This window comes from Ovis canadensis, chromosome 6 (assembly GCF_042477335.2).
Source record: "Ovis canadensis isolate MfBH-ARS-UI-01 breed Bighorn chromosome 6, ARS-UI_OviCan_v2, whole genome shotgun sequence".
Taxonomy (NCBI): Eukaryota; Metazoa; Chordata; class Mammalia; order Artiodactyla; family Bovidae; genus Ovis; species Ovis canadensis.
Genome location: NC_091250.1, coordinates 21,881,777 through 21,904,172, shown reverse-complemented (window position 1 = coordinate 21,904,172; position 22,396 = coordinate 21,881,777). Strand labels below are relative to the sequence as shown.

Below are 22,396 nucleotides of genomic sequence, written 5' to 3'. Positions count from 1 at the left end.
CGGCGCACCCCAGCCAGCGCTCCACAAGAGAACCACTGCAGGGAGCAGCCCCGGGCACTGCAATGGAGAGAGCCGGCTCGCGGCAATGAAGGCCCAGCCCAGCCATAAACAAACACACCTTATTTAAAGGTTCTTCCCTGGTGGTCGAGAAGAATCTGCCTTCCAATGCAGGGAACTCAGCTTCGATCCCTGTTCAGGAAGCTAAGCTCTCATGTGCAACTAAAGCCTGGGCACCACAACTACGGAGCCTGTATACAAAAGGTGCACAGGCCACGGCTGAGGCCCAACGCAGCCAAAATAAGACATATTAAAGCCAAAACAGTCATTGTGAACACCATCTGACTGATAAGGAACGACATAACAGACTGATCGTGAGCCAGCAACATCCCAGATCAGCCACCACATTTGCATTTTGGCATAATGATGTGAAAAGCTGACTCATGTGAAAAGACCCTGATGCTGGGAAAGAGTGAAGGCGAGAGGAGAAGGGGACAAGCAAGGATGAGACGGCTGGATGGCATCACTGACTCGATGGACGTGAGTTTGGGTGAACTCCAGGAGCTGGTGATGGACAGGGAGGCCTGGCGTGCTGCAGTCCATGGGGCTGCAGAGAGGAGGACACAGCTGAGTGACTGAACCGGTAATGATCATAAAGAGAGAAATCTGAAAGCAAGGTGAAGCGCACGGTGAAGCCATGTTTGCTGTTAGGGGCTCTGGTCCCGACGTCCCACTGACTTTGTCACCCTAACAAGACATACAACCTTTGCCTGTTTTCTCACCTGTAAAATGAGGGGGTTGGATCAGATCATCGCTAAGGTTTAATTTCTCTCTGCGACCACACAACTAGGATTTCTTACTGCCTTTTCACTTTGGAACCCAAGGCCACCCGGTGAGCGGCATGTAAATCTTGCCAGTGCCATTCTCGTATAGCTCCAGGCTCCGTCTCCAGGTCTCTAACCATTTAGACAGATGGTGCACCCTAGCTGTTATGGTTATACTATGCTTTTCATGCTTGACTCCTCACCCAGGAGAGAGGAGACACTCCTCCTCCAAGAAGGCTTAAATACAGAATCCTAGCCTCCACCATGAGAGCAGAGGAGGGTGAGACTGGTTACACAGGGGCCTCTATACTTACTGCAGTAACACCCTAAATGGAAAATTGAGTTTTCAGAAACTGCCATCTGTGTGTGTGTGTGTGTGTGTTGTTGTTGTTGTTGTTTACATGTAGGGGTATGGCGGTGTCTGCATTGTGGCCATTTGTTTTCAAGGTTAATTAATACTCACTCACTTCTGGGTATCCTTGTTTCCCCTCCTCTGCCTGGAATACAGCCCTCACGTCATCATCTAGCTAGTCCTTTCCCGTTTATGTATGTCCCAGCTGCACCCAAGAACATTCTGTGGTTGACCCTGTAGCAAGACTCTATTAACACAATATCTACATCCACCTTTTCTGAGCAAGCCTTTGTTTTCCTAAGAGTCAAGAAAGCTCAAAAATTTATTTCCTGGACTCCCTCTCATCTAGGGTTCCAGATGGAATTTGGTTTCTCCTGTGAGGTATACTTGAGGGAGACCTGGATTTCAAACTAACACATGAGGAACCCATGTTCCTGAAATGTGGTTCCAGACGGTGTCCAAAGCTGTGGAGGCTGCAGTTCCAGCAGAAGCTTTCTGACTCCCAAACCGTGCCACCCTGGCTGCCTCTGAAAGGAGGTGCTATCAATGGGTTTCTGATTCTGGCTTCCATGGGAGTTCCCACACTGAGCCAAACTACAGTTCTGTTGTAGGACTAATTCCTGAGGTCATCCAGCCACCCTCTCCAATTCTGTGAAAGCACTTAATTGTTTTCTGCTTTAAACAGTGAAAGGAGCTTCTGTTATCTGCAGCTGAGTCCTGATGGTGCTCTCTGGGCAAAGTGTCGGTGGGCAACAGGTTCTCAGGGTGAGGCCTCTGGGTCAGAGAGCTCTCTTGGACTTGAAGGCAGAAGAGAACCGAGTTTCCGTTAGAGCAGCACCTCTCGAAGCTTGGTTCCAGCGTCTGCAGTGGCCTCTGAGAACTTGCTGAAAATGCAAACTCCTGGACTGTAGCACAGAACACAGACAGTGAAGGGCAGGGAAGCCTGGCAGGCTACAGCCTACAGGGCTGCAAAGAGTCGGACCCGACTTGGTGACTGAACGGCCACCAGCCACACAGAGCTACTCTATCAGAAACTCTGGGAGCGGAGCTCAGCCACCTGTATCACAGTGAAACTTCCAGGTGGTGCTGGTGAGTGCTGGAGAACTGCTGCATTAGAGTGGTTATTAATAACCAGTAGCATGTAACAGCCACTGAGGTCGTCACTCGCAGTTATAAAGAAGGAGATCCTTCTTGAGGACCTGTGATGGCTGCCGTATCATACAGTGGTGGAACGCTGCGTCCAGCTGCTGTGGGAGATCACAGGAAGGAAGGAGAAGCTCTGGACTAGAAATTGTGAGGCCAAATCATGATCAGAAAAGTAAAGGGTTTTTATGGCCTTCCTAAAACATTCTACCTGTTGAAGCACTAATAGAGCCGAAATCCACACTCAACCTTATCCTCCAGGTTGCTGAATTATGGTATAGGATGAAATCGGACTTGCCACACCTCTTAGATGAACTTTGGAGCACTGATGAGGGGTGGCTGAGGCACCAGGAATGAAACTGAGACGTTGAGAAGGTGTGGTCCTTCACGCTGGAAGCGCCTCTACAGTATAATTTCACATGCCTATATTTTACAGTCATGGCACCTTTCTTCCTGATTATAATTACATAATATTATACAATTATGTTATACATTTAGTTCCTCACTATACTTTAAATCCCAAGAGGGCAAGAGATTGATTATTCATTGTTATATCTGGAACACCTAACATAATACTCACATAAAACAGATAAATATGAATGTATAAATAAAAAATTTGTGATCATCAAGCACCTAATCAATTCATCAATATTTAATATTTAAACACAATATTTAATAATATTTTAATACAATATTTAATAATATTTAACAATAATGTAATTTGGTAAAGAGCTATAATACAAACATTAAAATTAGTAATGAACCCTGCTATGTCAGACACAACAGACGAACTGTAGACTGTGCCTTCTCTGACAGTTCAAGTATTCACTTTATATACTTTTGAAAATCTTTATTTATTGCTGACTTCCTTCTGTCATTTGCACAATGAATACTTCACATTATAATTTTAAAAACTCAGTGTAAGTGGCAATAAAGTTTGATTCATTCACTTGCAAGAACACTGGAAACTCAGGATGGGAAAACAATTACCAAAAGTTTTCTGCTTTTTAGCAGCTCTCGTAGGAAGTTACTTAACATGGTCAACTCAAGATGACTTTCCTCAAGTAGAGAATTGGTTATATATAATTCATAAACCAAAGGTTTACATTTCTCTTAGAACATATGGTGCTTTTTTCTTCCAGTAAGTTTTCCACCTACGTGTTGTTCTCTGGCTAATTAGAAAACAAGTGTACACTTTTATATACCTGTTAGCACAACTGACACCATCGTGGGCCCATGTTGACCTCCCACTGACCCTCCCCAGGACTGTACTAGGTAGTAACTAATTTTTCTGTCAAGGGCTTTGTAGTTAATAAATATCATTTAGGTCCAGGTGACCGCTCTGCCCTGCTAGCTCCAAACAATGGTGAAGGCCTTCCTTAACATACTCCCAGTACCTGTAGGACGAGTTACCCATGCTAAATCTTGACTTAGGATGCACTCCCTGCTTCCAAGCACCTCCCCCAAACCCCAGGGACGCTACAGAACCGTCCCATGGGGCCCCGTGGTGCGGAGTGCAGCACTGGATGCTTCCTTTCATCTGATCCCACCCCGTAAGTTACCTTACAGGGAAATGATCCACTGCTTATATGGGGCTGCCTGCCTCATTTAAAGATACCTTCTCAGCTCAGCGGGCACTTTCAGTTCCCGCCATCCTCCAACAACTTTCCTGGGTGAGTATAATTGGAACAGCTTAAGCAGAAAGACTTGGAACATGACAGGGAAGATGAAGGCTTCTCCTGTATTAGAAGTGATTTCCCTCCCAGTGTCACCACTACTAACAGTAACTGGTACATAATGGGTATGTGGAGGGGGCGTCGGTACCAGGAACTCTGGGCACCCCAACTCTCTGAAGGAAGTTCCTTTATTATCCTCTTTTACAGATGAAGAAACTGAGGCATAGAGAAACAGAGGCACAGATTTGCCTGGCATCACGAGTGGAATCTGCACCCAGACCTTTCTCTCTAGACTCACGTTCTTAACCATCATGCTATATTCATGAAACTGAAAGCTGGCAATGAAAATGTATCTCAGCACCCCTCACCATGACCAGCTCTGTGACCAGTTAGCAGGCGGTTTTATTCGACTATTAAATTATTTCTAGCTTCATAATCATTTTAAGAAAAAAGAAAGTATAATCTTGTTCAATGCTTTGACGGATTATGAACTGTGTTATTCCATGCTAGATTATGGACTTTCTAAAAGCCTGAATTTTCCAGAATCAGTCATTCAACAAAGCTTGTAAACCAGGTTCCTGTTAAGCAATCACTAAATAGTAGCTATTTCTATTATTATTATTAAAATAGGACTCAAGGACTAACAGTCTGATGGAGAAGACAGAAACATAAATAATTGAAATACACAGATTTTTAAGCAACGACAACATAAGTATGCTGATAGTTTCCATGAGTGATCGATAACAACACAGTGATGGAGAACTTAAGTACACATTTACTGTTTTAAAGTCATTTCGAATAGTTAATTCTGACTGGCCACAGGGCGCCCAAATTAAACACTTCTGTGTGTGTCTGTGATGGTGTTCCTGGAGGAGACAAGCATTTGAATCAGTGGACTCAGCAGGGCAGACTGTACTCTCCAGGGTGGGTGGGTACCACCCAGGCCATGGAGGGCCTGCACAGAACCTAAGGTGGGAAAAGAAGGAATTCACCCCTTTTTGTTGCCTCCCACCCTGCTGGAGTGAGGCCATCCCGTACCTTCTCCGGTTTTTGGACCGGTGTTTCTGCCATCCGCCTGCCCTGTTCTCGCACCCTGAGGCCACACCAGACGACACCAGGGGCTTCCTGGGTCTCGAGCCTGGAGACAGCAGACTGCCAGACGTCTCTGCTCCCGTCATCACGTGAGTCAGTGCCTAAGAACGCCTCTCAAGTACATACAGAATCTACTGGTTCTGTCTCTGGAGAACCCTGACTAATAAAGTCACCTATCTTTATAAAGTCAGGGACAGTCATTCCTGAGCTTTATCAGTACCTTACTCAAGACACCCGACAGCCCTTCTCTTATTCAACTACCACTTGTTATGAAATAAGTATTTACACAACAGAAGGAGACACCCTGGAGACCCTTTTACACAACCATGGAGCAGACACTTCATAGGAAAGAATGCACTTTAAAAGTGCACAGTCTCCTTGAAGTCCATAGAGCACGTGCTCAAGGGAAATAAGAAGACACTTGGGTAAGGTGAATGTAAGAGTCATTTAAAAACTATTGCGTTTCATATTTTTGGTGGATGCTCATGAAAAAAGGTTATATTTAGCCTGTGGCAAAGTCTCTGGCAACCTCAGAAGAAAATACAGACGTGGCGACACAATGTGCTCAACTGTGCGAGCTTCAGACAAAAAAGGCCACACTATAGTCAGAGGCACTGGGCCTGCCTTAGGTCTGACGTGTCAAATATCAGGACGTAAAACAAAAATCAGAGAAACTCCTAACAGCCAACTGTTAGGAACAGGCTCCTTATTCAGAAAGTTATTTATCATAATAACTCTGAAAAGAAGGGCAGCTACTGGCTTGATCTTCCATGAAATGTCAAATTCTTCCAATTAGCTACAGTGTTTTATGAAGGCATTTTGTTACACTCCTCCTTGATGTTTATTCAATATACATGTAAAGAGGAAAAGAGATTTTCCTCAATAATACATTATTTAAGGAAGTTATTTACAGGAATGAAATGAAGATCTCTGACACGTTGACTGGTAGCTACGAGGAGAGCCGCCCCGTCGGGTACTGCAAGCTCTCCTCATCGGTCTCCGGCCACTGTCTCACGCCTTGGGGCATTCTTCTGTACACAGCGCTTTGGGTTCAGGTCTTTGAACAAAGCCACATTATAGCCATCACACTACACCTTACAGACGTTTAATGTCTTCCTCATGTTCAGAAAATGTGTTCTTAAAGAAAAAGCCCCACACAATTTGTGTATAAAGCTGTTAGACTACATCTTTCCTAAGAAGATTCAAATACAAATGAGAAAGAAACATTACTAATACAAAAAGGGGTGAATATCCCAACTCAGCACGTGGAACCACATCTTAAAGAGAATGAAGAAGGGAGTAAGGCACAGCAGGACCGGATTAGTGTATTTTCTCCAATTACTCTACCAATGTATTTTCTGATTTCCCCTTCCTTCTAACATTATATGAATGGATTCCTTTAAATCGCAATATGGAAGAGGCACAGACTGTAAAAAACCCTAAAAAATTAGCATAAAGTTTTTCAAAACCATGTAAAGAAGGCACATGACCATGTCAAGATTCCAATAAAGCCCATTCCTGCTTATAAGTAAAACTTCAGAGAAAATGTAGGACCGCAACCAGGACTAATACACAGATCTGGCCAACATCCAGTTGGTACATAAGAAGCTCAAGAACAGTGCCACCATACTCTGGAGCTAAGACTGCCACTGGAATTAATCCACTTATCAAATGAGAGTAGGAAGAGTCAAACAGTCTATTAAATCTGGCAATGTGGAAGACACACAGCCCAATTCGTGTTACAGACATCTATAAAAACGAATGCAGCAACTGACCGCGGAGAGGAAGCGAAAGGACCCAAACTGTTCAAAACACTTGTAGCGCTTCGTGAGAAGTAGGTGCCTCGCCGGATGCCTTGTCACTATGCTGCGGTTCAGTGATGCTGGTTATCAAGCTCATGGGGTCAACTCTTCTTCATTATTATCTGCTCAAATTTTTCCATTTGTAAAATTTGATTATCCATCGAGATTTCTCCCAAAGAAATCCCAAAGAAGGAATGTGATGAGCATCTTGACATAAGGAACTGGCTCTGTCCTCTACCACCGCCTTCGGCATTAAGAGATTTGAATCAGGCGTCTGGTTTTGCCCCTCACTGCTGTTAGCTGCAGCAGTCACAGACATGCCTGATCGAGGGGGTTCATGTGAAGTTACTGAAAGCGTAAGGTCAGGATGAGGTATAAATGCTGTCCTAGGAAATCCTGCCTGAGTGGGTAGTTTCTTCCTCTCTCACTATTGTGATACAGGATCACAACAGGGTCTGTTCGCTTTTAGATACAACGTCTGTGATGAAAGAAATTGCTATAAAATAGAGCAAGCTCTAGGGACTGGAACTGAATCAGCACCGACTCCACGACAAAACTGGGAAGCTCATCTAAACGACTGAGCTCTAATAGATATTTATTCACTGTGATTCTAGCAAGGGAAGGCAGGAAAGGCAACCGATCAATCAGAGATGCAGCTACTTGTAACAGACACTATTTCATTCTGATATCTTAACTATGACTTTCTAATGATCACAGCCAGGTCAACAGGGGTCCTTTTATTTTTATCTCAAAACTTGTGACGAAAGATCATTAAAGGGCATATGACAAAACGCTTGTCTAAGGCCCTATTTCTGCTACACCCAATTTTAAGCCAACAAAAAATAAGATTACAAATAGGACAAAAATGTCAAGTAAAGCAAGGGGAAAAAAGGGATTCTGAATTTCCTATCAGCTTTGTTATACTTTCTGCTATAATGAGAACTTTTCTGAGCACAGAAACATTTAGTGTACTTAAGCATACTATCTCAAGAACACATTTCTAAAAATAAAAATTAAGCCTTTGACAGCTTTTCAATTATTTTAGGTTTTAAATTGAGATGAACCATCAGACATGTGACTAAGATAGCAATTCTGGTAATTGCTGGATGATGCAGGCACCTGTGTAGTTGGGGCTGCAAAGGAATTTTTATTAGGCTGATAGAAAACACAGTTGAAATCATTTTCTGAATTTCAACCAATTTAAATGAATTATCTGACCTACGTTATCCTAAATTTCTCAATGCAGCTGCCAGAAATCTCTTTTCCAAATGGAACAACAGATGGTTCTGAACAATACTTCAAGACAACAATGCTCAGTTTTTCCAGAGTGTTTTCCTCTTGCCAAAATTATAAACATGATTGAGAAAATAATTTTCAGATTTTTCTGGAAGAATATGCCATTTTCAAAGTAAAAAGCAAAATTTAATATCCTAATGAATTTTTTAAATTATTATCTTTGCTAGTTTTTATTCATCTAAAACAACATATGGAAGAATGTAACCTAGCCTCATTTTGCAGTAATATTAATCCCACAGAGCTTGCAAGCACTTCAAAATGTTTGTCTCCATGTGATCATTTCCTGCTCACAGTATGCAGTTAGTGCAAAACTCTAGCACTCTAGGAGGATTAGACAAATGGGCAATTAAGCCTGATGTGAGAGATACTTTAAACTTTTAAACCTTTGTAAATAATTGAAAAACAGCTCATTCCTTCAAACATCATCATGAGCAAAAGAAATATAGCCAATTCGAATGAGGCTAACCCCCAGAGAAGCTTAACCTTTCAGATGAAATCATCTGAAAGTTCCTTCAACTGTTCTTGGCAGATGACTCAGCTTCATACTCAGTGATTTAATCAAGAATCTACAAGTCTGGACCCTCCTTCCTTTCCTAGCTCATTCTCTCCAGGGCTGTGCAATGATGCGTGTGCTTTGGGTCTGGACTCTCTGTCCTGGTACCTACTCACAACCTGGGAGATCCTGAGTAGAGCAGTCTAAACTCAACCTCAGATTCCATTTTCAAAATGCTAATACTGACCTTATAGGGTAGCTGTGGACTTAATACACTTAACATACACAAAGAACTTCAAACACACCAGGTATATGGTAAGCGCTCAGTAAGTGTGGGGCTTCCATGGGGGCTCAGATGGTAAAGAATCTTCCTGCAAGGCAGGAGACCCACGTCCGATCCCTGGGTTGGGAAGATTCCCTGGAGAAGAGAGTGGTAACCCACTCCAGTATTCTTGCCTGGAGAATTCCATGGACAGAGGAGCCTGGTGGGCTACAGTCCGTGGGGTCGCAAAGAGTCAGACACGACTGAGTGACTGACAGAGTAAGTGTAGCTATCATTATCACCCCTCTTCTCTGGTCTTGGCCAAAGAAATGTCTCTGTAATGCTTAGCCCACTTCAAGGTCCAGACCTCTGTCACCGTCCTACATTCTTAGGCTCATGCTCACCTTGGACCTTGCCCCTTTGTCCACAAACATGTTGCCTCTCCTGCTTGTGAGCAAATTGCTCACAAGCACAAAACAAAACAATAAAAAACTTGACATGATGCAGCCAACACCCTTCTTAGCTATTTCATTCTTTCATACAAAACATACTTTTTAAACCACTACTCATTTCCTCCACTTTCTCACCATCTAGCCTGACCTTTTGCATTTTCACTCCTGAAGCTACCTTCTCCACCATCACCTAATCACTGAATCCAGCAGCCTTTTCTCAGTCCTATTTCTCAACCTTCCTGTAACAACTGATGGGATCTCCTTCCTTAAAAAGCTGTTCTGCTTGCCTGCCCTAGCCTAAGTCTGCCTCCCTGTCTAACTACCATGTCTCTGCCTTAGCTGGTTTCTTTTCCTACAGCTTCCACCTGAACATATATCTACACAGCTCTGCCCTCAGCCTCGCACGTCTTTCCGCATTCTCCCACACCTGCTCCATCCCTGCTGCTGCTGAGTCGCTCAGTCGTGTCCGACTGTGCGACCCCATAGACGGAAGCCCACCAGGCTCCCCCGTCCCTGGGATTCTCCAGGCAAGAACACTGGAGTGGGTTGCCACTTCCTTCTCCAATCCTATCATTTCACTATCATGGGACTCCACCCCCCAAGCCCTATCGTTCAACCTCCAAATTGCTGCCTCTAGTTCCCTGCCCTTCCCAGTGTGCAAGATGTCTATCTGGTTGTTCCACCTGCATCTCAAACTTACCGTGTTCTGCATCAAATCTATCTTTTCCTTTTTAATATTTCTACTTTGGTTAATGAAGGGGATGATGATCATTCTTTGAACTGCCAAGGCCAGAACGTCTGAATCATCTTTAACCTCCTCCCTCCCTAAAGCTCATCACAGACAGGACAGCGCTAACGCGCAGCGCTCTGTAGACAGACAGTGCGAGTGTCTATCCTGACTCTTCACTTCCTGCCGGTGTGACCCAGAGCAAGTTCGCAGGCTTCAGTGTGGCGTCCGTAGCGCAGCTTGTGCAGTTTACATGAGAAAACGTATGTAAGGGCATGGAGTGCGACCATTTGGCAAGCCGTATGATGATGACAGAGAGAAGGAATCTCAGTGGCCTCAGTGATCCTCTCATTGGTCCCTCGCTCCCATGACATCTCACATACACTTTATGCTGTCCCATGTGAACGTAAACGCACAAGGCAGGCTTGGTTATCAGTGTCTAAGTGCTTCGAATTTCCATTAACCTCAACCAAGGCAATCTCAATCAATCCCCAAACTCAAGACAATCTTCTGACCCATCAATGTGCTTTTCTCTTCTAGCATCCTAAATAAGAACTTTGCAAGAATTCAGGAATTGAACCCAATTTCAAATAACATTCTGCAAGCCATATGGTTTGAAATTAAAACCATTCTCCATTTCTAATAACGCAGAGTACGTTAACAGTAACAAGCTATAAAATCTTTGTTGTTAGTACTCGAACCACACAACCACCTTGCAATCCCCTGTCCACACTTCCTCAGGAACCATAAACTAAATTTAATTTTGGCTTAAGAAAGATGTAAAGATTATAACAATTATTGGGAAAATATCACAATCATTTAATGTGCTACAAAATCAATACAATGTTATCATTTGCTCTGTGTTATCAGTGAATTTCTAGCCTTGCAAGAAAATAGGTTTGATTCAATCTTTTTTATAAATGTCCATATAAATATTTACTACATTTAATTAAAGGTCTAGGGGACCACTACCCGCAGCAGCAGCTGCCCTGAGAGACGCATATCTGTGTCTTAATTAGGTACCTCTGGTTAGCCATTTCTACAAAGGAGGAGGAGGAGGATTACCGCTAAGGACTGCAGCTCCCTGGTTTCTTCCTCTGCAGCTGAAGCATGATAAGACAGAACCTACGGGGTGAGAACAGAAGGAAGGCATGTTATACAAGACAGGAACACCCAACACAGACCACGACTTCAAGCCTGGGGTTCTCCTAAGCCTTCCTGCAGAGGTATCTAGACTCCTCAGAACATTGTATCTTCTTTGCTGCTTTCCTCAGCAGAGAGAAAATCTCAGATTTTTATTCAAATACTTCTTATGGAAATGGAAAGTTATACTCCCTGTGTTCAAAGAAAACTGTCACTTTTCCTCTGACAACATTGATACAACAAACACATTATTTATAAGTCACACTATTAGCTCAAACTTGGCAGAAAATTCCGTGTTGCTTTTCTTAAACAAACATACTGACTTTAGTTATTTTATGGGTGTACTGAATCAAGATAAAAGACTTCTGCATAAGCTGACATTTTAATGTTGATATTTAGGAAGAAAGCAGTCTGGAAGTGGCTCTCAGATGAGGCCTGTAACCACTGTAGAATTCATAAGGAAAAACTGCATAGCAGAGAGATAAATGTCACACAGATTCAAGGGTACTTTTTCACTCACAGGATTCAAGAACTGAGAAGAACAGAAGTGGCCTATAAATCCATCTGTTAACAGCAGAGGACACCTAGGCTCAGGGATTCTCATCACTTGGCTGTGAGCTCACACCCAGTGAGAAGAGGGCCTGGGACCCAGCTTTCATCTCCTAATCTCATACACTTTTCACCATCCTGCTGGAGTTACAAGAAGATAGTAAGGCAGATTTACTATCTTCCTATAACTTAACATGTGACTCATTAATTCCCATTTTCAAAACCGATAACTCCAAATGATGGGATATTTTGATGTTCTTCTAAACCAGGGTAGTGATTATATGTTAAATTGTCTATCACATTAAATATTTTTAAAAGTTCACTTTTGACAGAGTTAACACAGATTTACTAAAATCTCTTAAAGTTTTAGGGTCAGTGATAAAAAGGTACCTCATTTTAAACGGCGAGTCAAGTAATTCAGTGGCCCAAACCAGTTTTCCTTGAACTAGTCTTTAAAATTGTAAGCAATTAAAAATCTAAAGCCAAATGGTAAATATGTCTATATATTGTGATTCAGAATATTACACTATGGTAATACGTGTGACTTGTCTTACTGTTTGACGCATTAATCACTAGGAAACCTAATGAACCACAGAACTGCTGTTTCCCGCTGCCGTGAGTGAAACTGACAGGTCACAGCTAACCTACTGTTGACACCAGGGAGGTGGTCTGTAGAGGAAGGCTAAGACGGCGACCCTGAACAAGTCTAATATAAGCCGATGTGATGCAACACGGATAAATGAATAAAGGAATAACATGACACGCTAAGTTTAAAAAATTCATTTTACCACGCACTGAAGATAAAAATAGCACCATACTCATAGGGTTGTGAGGATTAGCTTTTGCTGATACAAGTGAGAACACAGAGTAAGCATTTGATAAAGGTCAGCTACTGACTGTTGCATTATTGTCACTATACTGACGTCTTCTGGGTGAAAATAATTCCCTGTCATAAGAAAACACAAGGGATTTATGTCCCTAGGTTTTACCCAGCGCCTTGGGAGAAAATTTTTCCAAGGTTAAATCTGTGATCACAGGTTTCCAAGGTTAAATCTGTGATTTCCTATAATGAATTGAAATTGGAAAATGGATATACTAAGCGAAAGGAGAAGTACTCATTTTCAACTGAAATAAAACTATAGTGTAAAAATAGAAACAAATCTCAATGAGGAAAATACTCAGAAATTTTGAACAAAATCATCTCTGGGATTTACTTCAAAATAATCAATGGATTAATAAGGAAGAAGAGCGCAGAGAAGCGGGCAAGAGTGTGGATGGAATGATAGTAGCCACAGGTCAACTGAGGACAGCTAATGAAGACATGGGGGCTCCTTAGCTATCCTCTCTACTTCAGCATTATGTTTGAAATTTTCCAAATAGGGAGTATGTTTAAAAAGAGATTAATTGCTAATTGACAGCTGGCTTAGAGTCGATTCTTCAGTACAATCATGGAAACAGTAAAAAATTGTATTAAAAATTGTATATATGTATATGTACGCATACATTTAATTTAAAATATATGTATACTTGTGTGTGTGTGTATTTGAAACAGATTTCTACTGACTTCTAATCCAAAGTCTCTTATATAGTACTTTACTAAAACTATTTAGAGTTTTTTATTCACATTAGAAAGTACACCATCTTGGTTACTGGTAAATCTTGACTTATACATCTTTCTAGCTCTTATTTATTAGGGGGCTGGAGGAAAAGTTACAATCCATAACTCAAACATTGATTCCTACTGATCTCTGCTGGCTAAGAGTAGGCAGACACTAAAATAGATTTCACACCAGTGTATGAATGACCAAGGAATGCCCTTTCTGAAGTCTAATTCCCTGGACTGGTCTATGATGTAAGAAATCTCCATCCTATACAGTGAGTGTTTTCAGGCAGTGGGTGAGGCACCTCCGGAGATGGCTGGCGCAGGTGGGCAGGCGCACCCTGCTTGGGAGGGAGTCTTGTTTGAGGCCAGTCCCCAGGCCAGTAGTTCATACTCAGAATCACCTGGCGGGGGGCAAAGGGGGCTGGTAGTAACACAGATTTTCAGCCTCCACCTAGGACTTACTGAATCAGAATTTTCTCAAGATCCACAGATCTGTAACTTGGAAGAGTTTTCCCTCTTCCTCATTTCTGATTCTGAGTGCTTGGGATATCTGGTTTTGTTTTTTTGATGTGTGACTAGAGCTGCTCATGAGAAGAGACGGGGAGGCTCAGGCAATGGAGAAAGGACAGGGCGCAGGGGACTAGCATCAGTGTGAGCAGCTCGTCACTAAGGTCCAAGGACCGCTTTCGGCCGAGAAAGCAGAGGACGGAAGGGACCCGGGCCCTGAGCTTTGCTATGGTTGTATGACCTTCGACAAGTTTCTAAAGTATGCTGGGCCTCCGTTTCCTCAGCTGTTTAAGTGAGGACAGAGGAAGCACATGGTTCTCGTACGGTCGCCGAGCTGTGACAGCCACCGAGCGCTGCCGCGGGAGGGGCCGCCGGGAGCGCGCTCGGGAGCCTGGGGCGTCCCGCGGGGCAGCCCACCTCTAACGTGACCATTTGCTTGGCCATGGCTCTCTCCACGGCTTCGTACATCTGTGTGTTCTGGATCCCCAAGCCGCAAAAGATGACGAAAGCTTCCAGAAACTGTTCATCGTTTCGGTTGAAAGGCTTAACTTTGCCAGTGGTTTCCTCCATCTTATTAACAAGTTGGCAAACCCCTATAATAATCCAAGAAATTGAACAAATGTTACTATTCATAATCACAACATGCACTGACTTTAACACAGACCCCCAAAGGTCTAGGGCTTTTCTCTTAGGAATGCTTGCCATCTCCAAAGACGCAAACGGATCCTCACAAATATAAGCTAGAACAATGAACTGAGTTAATTTACACGCAAACTCATTTCACACAGTCCTAAATGTATGTTGTCTATGTGCAAAAAAAAATCCTAGAGTACTATTTTCTTTCAGATTCTGTCACGAATTTTATATCAGTTGAATCCTCAAAGACAATTTGTCCTTTGGAGACTAATTGGATTTTTGTACTCTTGCCAAAAGAACAATTTTGATGCACATCAGAATTTTGGGTCACCCAGGCCGCCTTTCCTTACTGAGAAATCAGAAGTTAAAAAACACAATTATCCACAAAATAGAATGTAGGAAACAGACAGTTCAGAGACAGTCTCAAATTTCAAACATGTACCTCTGCATCCAGGAGAATATTTCCAATCATTTTTGATACTGCAAATAAATGCATGTAGAGGTGACTTTTTTACTTAGATCTAAGAGCAGATTTAATCTTTGAAGAAAATCATAACCTAACATCCCAAGTCCTGGCCTTTCTTAGAAAGTCAAACATATAGTATATACAAATGGAAGACCATGTCAAATCTTAACTGAACTCATGGTTCTATGGGGCTCCGATCCCAAGGGGTCTCTGCAAGGAGTCTGATGACCTTGTACCTCTGGGGAACAGTGTTTCTAATGTCCTGTGTCTTCTGTCTCTACACACGTAACACAGACCTCCATCGCGTGCCCACTGTGGAGTAGGTGCAGTGCTCCACGCTTCAGGACACTCGTGGACTCTGGTCTGCGTGACTTACACTGAGAAAGGTGCACTCACATCCACTTTACAGATGAAGACACTGAGTCTCAGGAAGCTTAAGTCATGTGCTCCAGGGTGCTTACGTTTAAAATTGAAATCCCAGGTCAGCCTAGCCCCAAAGACCAGATTATCACCATGCAGCTGCCCTGTGCCTTTTACCCGTCTGATGACTGCTAGCAGTTTCCTGACTGCCTCTTGCTCACCCACACCTTTGCCTATAGTTTTCCGCTGGCCCCAGTCTCTTTCCTGTTACCCAAGATATCCCTACATGCCCTTCACAGGGAGCTCCCAGAGGCCTCCCGCTTCCCCAGGGGAGGCAGACACCTCTCCTAGCTCCTTATCACCTGGAGGGTCATGGGGAGTTTTATTTCTGTCTCTCTTTCTAGACTGTACATATCTTGGGCTTAAGAGATTTTATTTTTCAGTTCCACTTCCTCAGCTAGTCAGGCCTGGCACACAGCAGGACTCAAACAATGTTAACCAAGTTAATGAAAGGATGCAAGACTGCAGTTCTGGCCAAATTACTTTCCCATGAAGACTGTGCTTTGCGATCTCTTATTTTTCCTGGAGCACAGAAGGATTTCAGAGAGTCTGAAATGATGCATGGTTGCACATGTAGTCCCTTTATCACCACTGGTGTGCACTCTATTTTTAACACTACAAATTATCTGTATCCTCCTTTTGCTCTTTGTTTGTGAGAGTTTTTCTATTTTAGACAGTATAGCCATCCTTATCTATCAGTATTACCACTGCAGAGGTTAGGTCTCTAACACTTATTCCATTATCAAGAAAAATTTAAAATCTGGACACTGCAAGTAAAAACCATGAGTAAATGGCAATCAGCATTCATCATTTTAAAAGACCACATACCATGTACAGTGCAAACACAAGGGTTATGTCCTCCAACCTTTGTGAATCCCCAAGTTATAAAGATGGAACTGTTTATGAAGGCATCTGGCTATCTCCCTCATCACATGTTCTTGAGTCATGCATTCTTTATCTTCATATCACAATGTAACTGCTTTTCAATTTTTACTAAGTTTTCTCCTGCTTGATGGCCACTTTTCATAAACAGGATTTTTCTTTTTGTCACTTCATAAGACTGACTGCATGTATGGAAAGGAAAAGACGAGCCGGTGAGGCTGAGATGTGGTCACCAGGCATTCTGCTAGGCTTGGGACCGAGGTAAGGAGCTCTTTCCAGGACAACAGTTCAGATCATGAGCCTCAGTCAAGTCCTTGAATGAATACATTGTTGTTTAGCCGCTCAGTTTAGTTCAGTCGCTCAGTCGTGTCGGACTCTTTGCAACCCCATGGATCGCAAGGCTCAGTCTGGCTTGCCAGGCTCCTCTGTTCATGGGATTCTCCCGGGAAGAATACTGGAGTAGGTTGCCATTTCCTACTCCAAGGGATCTTCCCGACCCAGGAATCGAACCTGTGTCTTCTCCTGTGGCTCCTGCATTGCAGGCAGATTCTTTACTGTTGAGCCGCCGAGGAAGCCCAGTAAGTGGTATTAATACATAACTCATGAATTGAAAGGTACTACAAGGGCATATTCAGCATGCACACAGCAAGAGTTGACTGTACTGACCACAGCTCAGGGCAGAACACCGAGCATGTGTCTGTGTCATGACCTGCCTCAACAGATAGGCAGACACAGAGTAACACTCAGGATAAGAGAAGGGGAGAGGACGGGTGATCCCTTTAGGAATATACTTTGATTCTTCTTTGAAAGCAGTCACATTTATAGAGCATTCATGATAATCTCATTGATCTCCTTACACCCTTCATAAAATTTAACTCTATTAAACAGAAATACCTAAGCTGGAAAAAAATCTATGAAGAAGAAAAAGGTTTATAACAAACAGGGTTCTTTGAGAAAATGTAAAGCTTGGACCCATTTACAGATAGTTTGCACAACGTATTTCTTAAAGATGTGGAAGAGTGGATGAAGAGTATAGTAATGAAATGTAAAACTGGCCCTTTGAGATGCCACATCTACCAGCAAGTGATATAAAATCAGAAGCACTTATCCCTAAAAACAAAGTAGTTACTGCAGAGCCAAAAATAAAACAAAATCACTCAGCCAAAATCGATCACTATGTATAATCATAAACCATTCAAAACCATATTAGGTGAAAACCGAGAAGTAGCAGAGCTAGATAATAAAATATCAGTGTCACGTAATATTAGTAGCTCAGAAAGCACTTGTACAGACATCATTTCACATGCTCACAACAGCAACTCTGAGAGCTAGCTGGCACTGAAGGCCTCTGGAAATTGTGCTGAAGGGAACTGGGTAGTTTCTCAAATCACACACTGAGGTTTCCTTTTCTATAATTCCAGAGGTCAGATGTTCTTACCAGCCACAGCTTTCCTTCTGGCTTTGCGGCAGAGCAGGGCGTCAACGCTTGCATTCTGCCTGTGGTCTCACGCCTTCTTTCTCACACAGCGTGGCGAGACGCCAAAACCGTTAACACTCGTGGCTCAGACAGTAAAGAACTGGCCTGCAACGCGGGAGACCTGCATAGGATGCTTGGTCAGGAAAATCCCTTGGAGAAGGGAATGGTGACCCACTCCAGTATTCTTGCCTGGAGAATCCCATGGACAGAGGAGCCTGGCGGGTTACAGTCCATGGGGTCACACAGAGTCAGACACCACTGCGTGACTAACACATACACACACAAGCCCTGCCCTTTTATACCCTTATGACCAACCTTGCAAAAATTTTTTTTTCACTTATTTGCCAATTATCTTAATTTAGGAAGTTTTTTGCTGCAGAAAAGATTTGATTTCTCAAGTAAGTCATCTTTTAAGTTTTCAACTATCATGTCTTGCTTTTAAAAGAAGCTCCCTGTTTTAAGACTACATATAAACCAATATTTTCCTCTAGCACTTTTACAGATGCATTCTATCACATTTAATCTTCGAATTCTACTTAACCCCCCCCCCCAAATTGCTACTGGATTCTTATGAAACTTAGTTATTCATCCTTTAATAATTTGAATTGTCACCTCAAATAATAAATTCATATTATTTCAACACTGTGCTTTTTTCACATTTAAATTTTATGAAATCAGTTTGCATTCTCATCAATTGCTTGTAATGGTGTAACAGAAATCATGTTTTGCTTTCTTTGAGGTACATAAAATGGTATCTTTCAACCAATAAAATCTTAGAAACAGAAATATAGTCTATTATATACCAACACAAATTATATCAGACTTGGGTCTGCATTTAGACTTTCTATTGCATTCCATCGATTTTGCCATCTTTGCGAGCACACATTTAATACTTTTAATTATGTTACTTATGCAGCATTATTTTAATTTCTGATAAGGCAATTCTCTATCCATCAACTCTGATTATTTTACACTATCCTTCCAGAAGAATTTTATAAATAATTCTTTTTATATGTTATCCTCCAGATGAATATTTTATATGTTTGTTAAGAACTCCCTTCCCCTTTGAGAAACAACCTTATCAGGACATGTATTAAAATCGAAATAAAACCTAATCTGCAAAAACTTCACATCTTAAAAACAATTCTTATCATCAGGAAATGTTTTGTCAGTTCATGTACTGAAGATTTTCAAGTTATCTAGCACAGTTTTATAGTTTTCCTCACATAGATGTTCCTATTTCTGATAAAGTTTATTCCTTGTTACTGTTGAAAATGGGATTTTTTTTCCATTATTATTTCCCAACAAGTTTGTCTTGCCATGTAAGCAAATTATTTTCCTTTAACAATTTGAAAGCCAGGCACTTTTGCAACTCTCGCTTTAGATAGCTTCTTTCAGCTGATTCTCTTGGGTTTTTCCACTTAACAATCATATCATATTGTTGGTTATTTTATTATTTCCTTTTTCATACTTCACCTTACTTCATCCTTTCCTGTCCTCTGGTTGAGTTGGTAAGAATTTACTTTGGGTAATAGTGTTCTTTTTTTTTTAAATGACTTAAAAAATATAACTCTTTCAACTACTTCCATGAGAAATTTTAAACTCTCCTTAGTATTGGTTATTATCAATTTTTATAGAATTTGTTTCATCAAAACATATCACTTTTTTGGTACAGTGTATTACATAACACCTTTTAATATTTTTTCTGCATCTATAATTACACTTCTTTTCTCATTCCCATTTGTGTTTCTCTTATTTCCCTCATTATCTGTTGGATGTTTGTTTAGTGTTTGCCCATCATCTCGTTTTACTATCCCTTTTCATTCCATAAATGTCTCTTTTCAATTTCTTTCCTCTGCCTTCTTTCTTCCTATTCATTTCTTTACTTTGGGGGCACTGTGGGGAGTGAGACGAACACTTAGTTGAAATAGTTTCATTATTTCCTGATTCAGTTCAGTCACTCAGTTGTGTCCGACTCTTTGTGACCCCATTTTCCACAGCAGGCCAGGGCTCCCTGCCATCACCAACTCCGGAGTCTACTCAAACTCATGTCCATCGAGTCAGTGATGCCATCCAACCATCTTATCCTCTGTTGTCCCCTTCTCCTCCTGCCTTCAATCTTTCCCAGAATCAGGGTCTTTTCAAATGAGTCAGCTCTTCGCATCAGGTGGCCAAAGTATTAGAGTTTCAGTTTCAACATCAGTCCTTCCAATGAATATTCAGGACTGATTTCCTTTGGGATGGACTGGTTGGATCTCCTTGCAGTCCCAGGGACTCTCAAGAGTCTTCTCCAACACCACAGCTCAAAAGCATCAATTCTTCGGCACTCAGATTTCTTCACCGTCCAACTCTCACATCCATACATGACCACTGGAAAAACCATAGCTTTGACCAGATGAACCTTTGTTGGCAAAGTAATGTCTCTGCTTTTTAATATGCTGTCTATGTTGGTCATACCCTTCCTTCTAAGGAGGTAAGCATCTTTTAATTTCATGGCTGCATTCTCCATCTGCAGTGATTTTGGAGCCCAGAAAAATAAAGTCTGCCATTGTTTCCCCATCTATTTGCCATGAAGTGATGGGACCAGATACCATGATCTTCGTTTTCTGAATGTTGAGCTTTAAGCTATCTTTTTCACTCTCCTCTTTCACTTTCATCAAGCAGCTCTTTAGTTTATTATTTCCTGATTAAAACAGTCAAATATTTAAAGCTCTACACCTCCTCTAAGTACATTTTTGACCTTATACCTTGCATTTTTATATTAAATTGAGATGACCACTAATTTTCTGAAATACTATACTTTCATTTTGACTTTTGATTTCTTCTTTGACATTTGGGAGAATGTTTCCAGTTTCTAAGTGAGTTTTTCCCTTCTAATTTATCCCTTTATTATGCATTTCTAGTTTTAATGCACTGTGATCCATGACAGTGGTTTTCAATTCTACTTTCCAGAAATGACTAAGTTTATGTTGTATGTGTGTATTTGTAAATTTCTAATGGATATTTGAAAGGAATATGTGTTTTTAAAGTATGACATATAAAAGTAAATGTATGCCAGTTAAGTCATTTCATTGTTTATATTAATCAATTCTAATGTTTCCTTTTTTCCTATTTAGCATTTTATGAAAAAAGTATTAAAGACTCTCACTATGACTACCATTTTGTCCACTTCTCTTTGTATTTTTAATAGCTTTGACTTTTTTTTTTTTTTTAGTTTTTTATTTTTTTAATTTTAAAATCTTTAATTCTTACATGCATTCCCAAACATGAACCCCCCTCCCACCACCCTCCCCATAACATCTTTCTGGGTCATCCCCATGCACCAGCCCCAAGCATGCTGCATCCGGCCTCAGACATAGACTGGCGATTCAATTCACATGATAGTACACATGTTAGAATGTCATTCTCCCAAATCATCCCACCCTCTCCCTCTCCCTCTGAGTCCAAAAGTCCGTTATACACATCTGTGTCTCTTTCCCTGTCTTGCATACAGGGTCGTCATTGCCATCTTCCTAAATTCCATATATATGTGTTAGTATACTGTATTGGTGTTTTTCTTTCTGGCTTACTTCACTCTGTATAATCGGCTCCAGTTTCATCCATCTCATCAGAACTGATTCAAATGAATTCTTTTTAACAGCTGAGGAATACTCCATTGTGTATATGTACCACAGCTTTCTTATCCATTCATCTGCTGATGGACATCTAGGTTGTTTCCATGTCCTGGCTATTATAAACAGTGCTGCGATGAACATTGGGGTACATGTGTCTCTTTCAATTCTGGTTTCCTCGGTGTGTATGCCCAGAAGTGGGATTGCTGGGTCATAAGGTAGTTCTATTTGCAATTTTTTAAGGAATCTCCACACTGTTCTCCATAGTGGCTGTACTAGTTTGCATTCCCACCAACAGTGTAGGAGGGTTCCCTTTTCTCCACACCCTCTCCAGCATTTATTGCTTGCAGATTTTTGGATCGCAGCCATTCTGACTGGTGTGAAGTGGTACCTCATTGTGGTTTTGATTTGCATTTCTCTAATAATGAGTGATGTTGAGCATCTTTTCATGTGTTTGTTAGCCATCCGTATGTCTTCTTTGGAGAAATGTCTATTTAATTCTTTGGCCCATTTTTTGATTGGGTCGTTTATTTTTCTGGAGTTGAGCTGCATAAGTTGCTTGTATATTTTTGAGATTAGTTGTTTGTCAGTTGCTTCATTTGCTATTATTTTCTCCCATTCAGAAGGCTGTCTTTTCACCTTGAAACCTCGAATATCCAAAGCAATCTTGAGAAAGAAGAATGGAACTGGAGGAATCAACTTGCCTGACTTCAGGCTCTACTACAAAGCCACAGTCATCAAGACAGTATGGTACTGGCACAAAGACAGACATATAGATCAATGGAACAAAATAGAAAGCCCAGAGATAAATCCACACACATATGGACACCTTATCTTTGACAAAGGAGGCAAGAATATACAATGGAGTAAAGACAATCTCTTTAACAAGTGGTGCTGGGAAAACTGGTCAACCACTTGTAAAAGAATGAAACTAGATCACTTTCTAACACTGCACACAAAAATAAACTCAAAATGGATTAAAGATC

At 41.5% G+C, this 22,396-nt stretch overlaps 1 protein-coding gene across 4 annotated transcripts in view; it reads right to left on the bottom strand.

Annotated features, from left to right (window-relative positions):
* PDE5A (phosphodiesterase 5A) overlaps positions 1–22,396 on the bottom strand; it is a 151,293-nt gene that overhangs the window by 42,622 nt on the left and 86,275 nt on the right. For all 4 annotated transcript variants that reach the window (XM_069593386.1, XM_069593388.1, XM_069593387.1 and 1 more), the window contains exons 10-11: positions 14,336–14,511; positions 11,182–11,241 (exon numbers count right to left, since the gene is read on the bottom strand). In XM_069593386.1, coding sequence (XP_069449487.1) covers positions 11,182–11,241; positions 14,336–14,511 — 236 coding nt within the window. The remainder of the gene's footprint in view (positions 1–11,181; positions 11,242–14,335; positions 14,512–22,396) is intronic.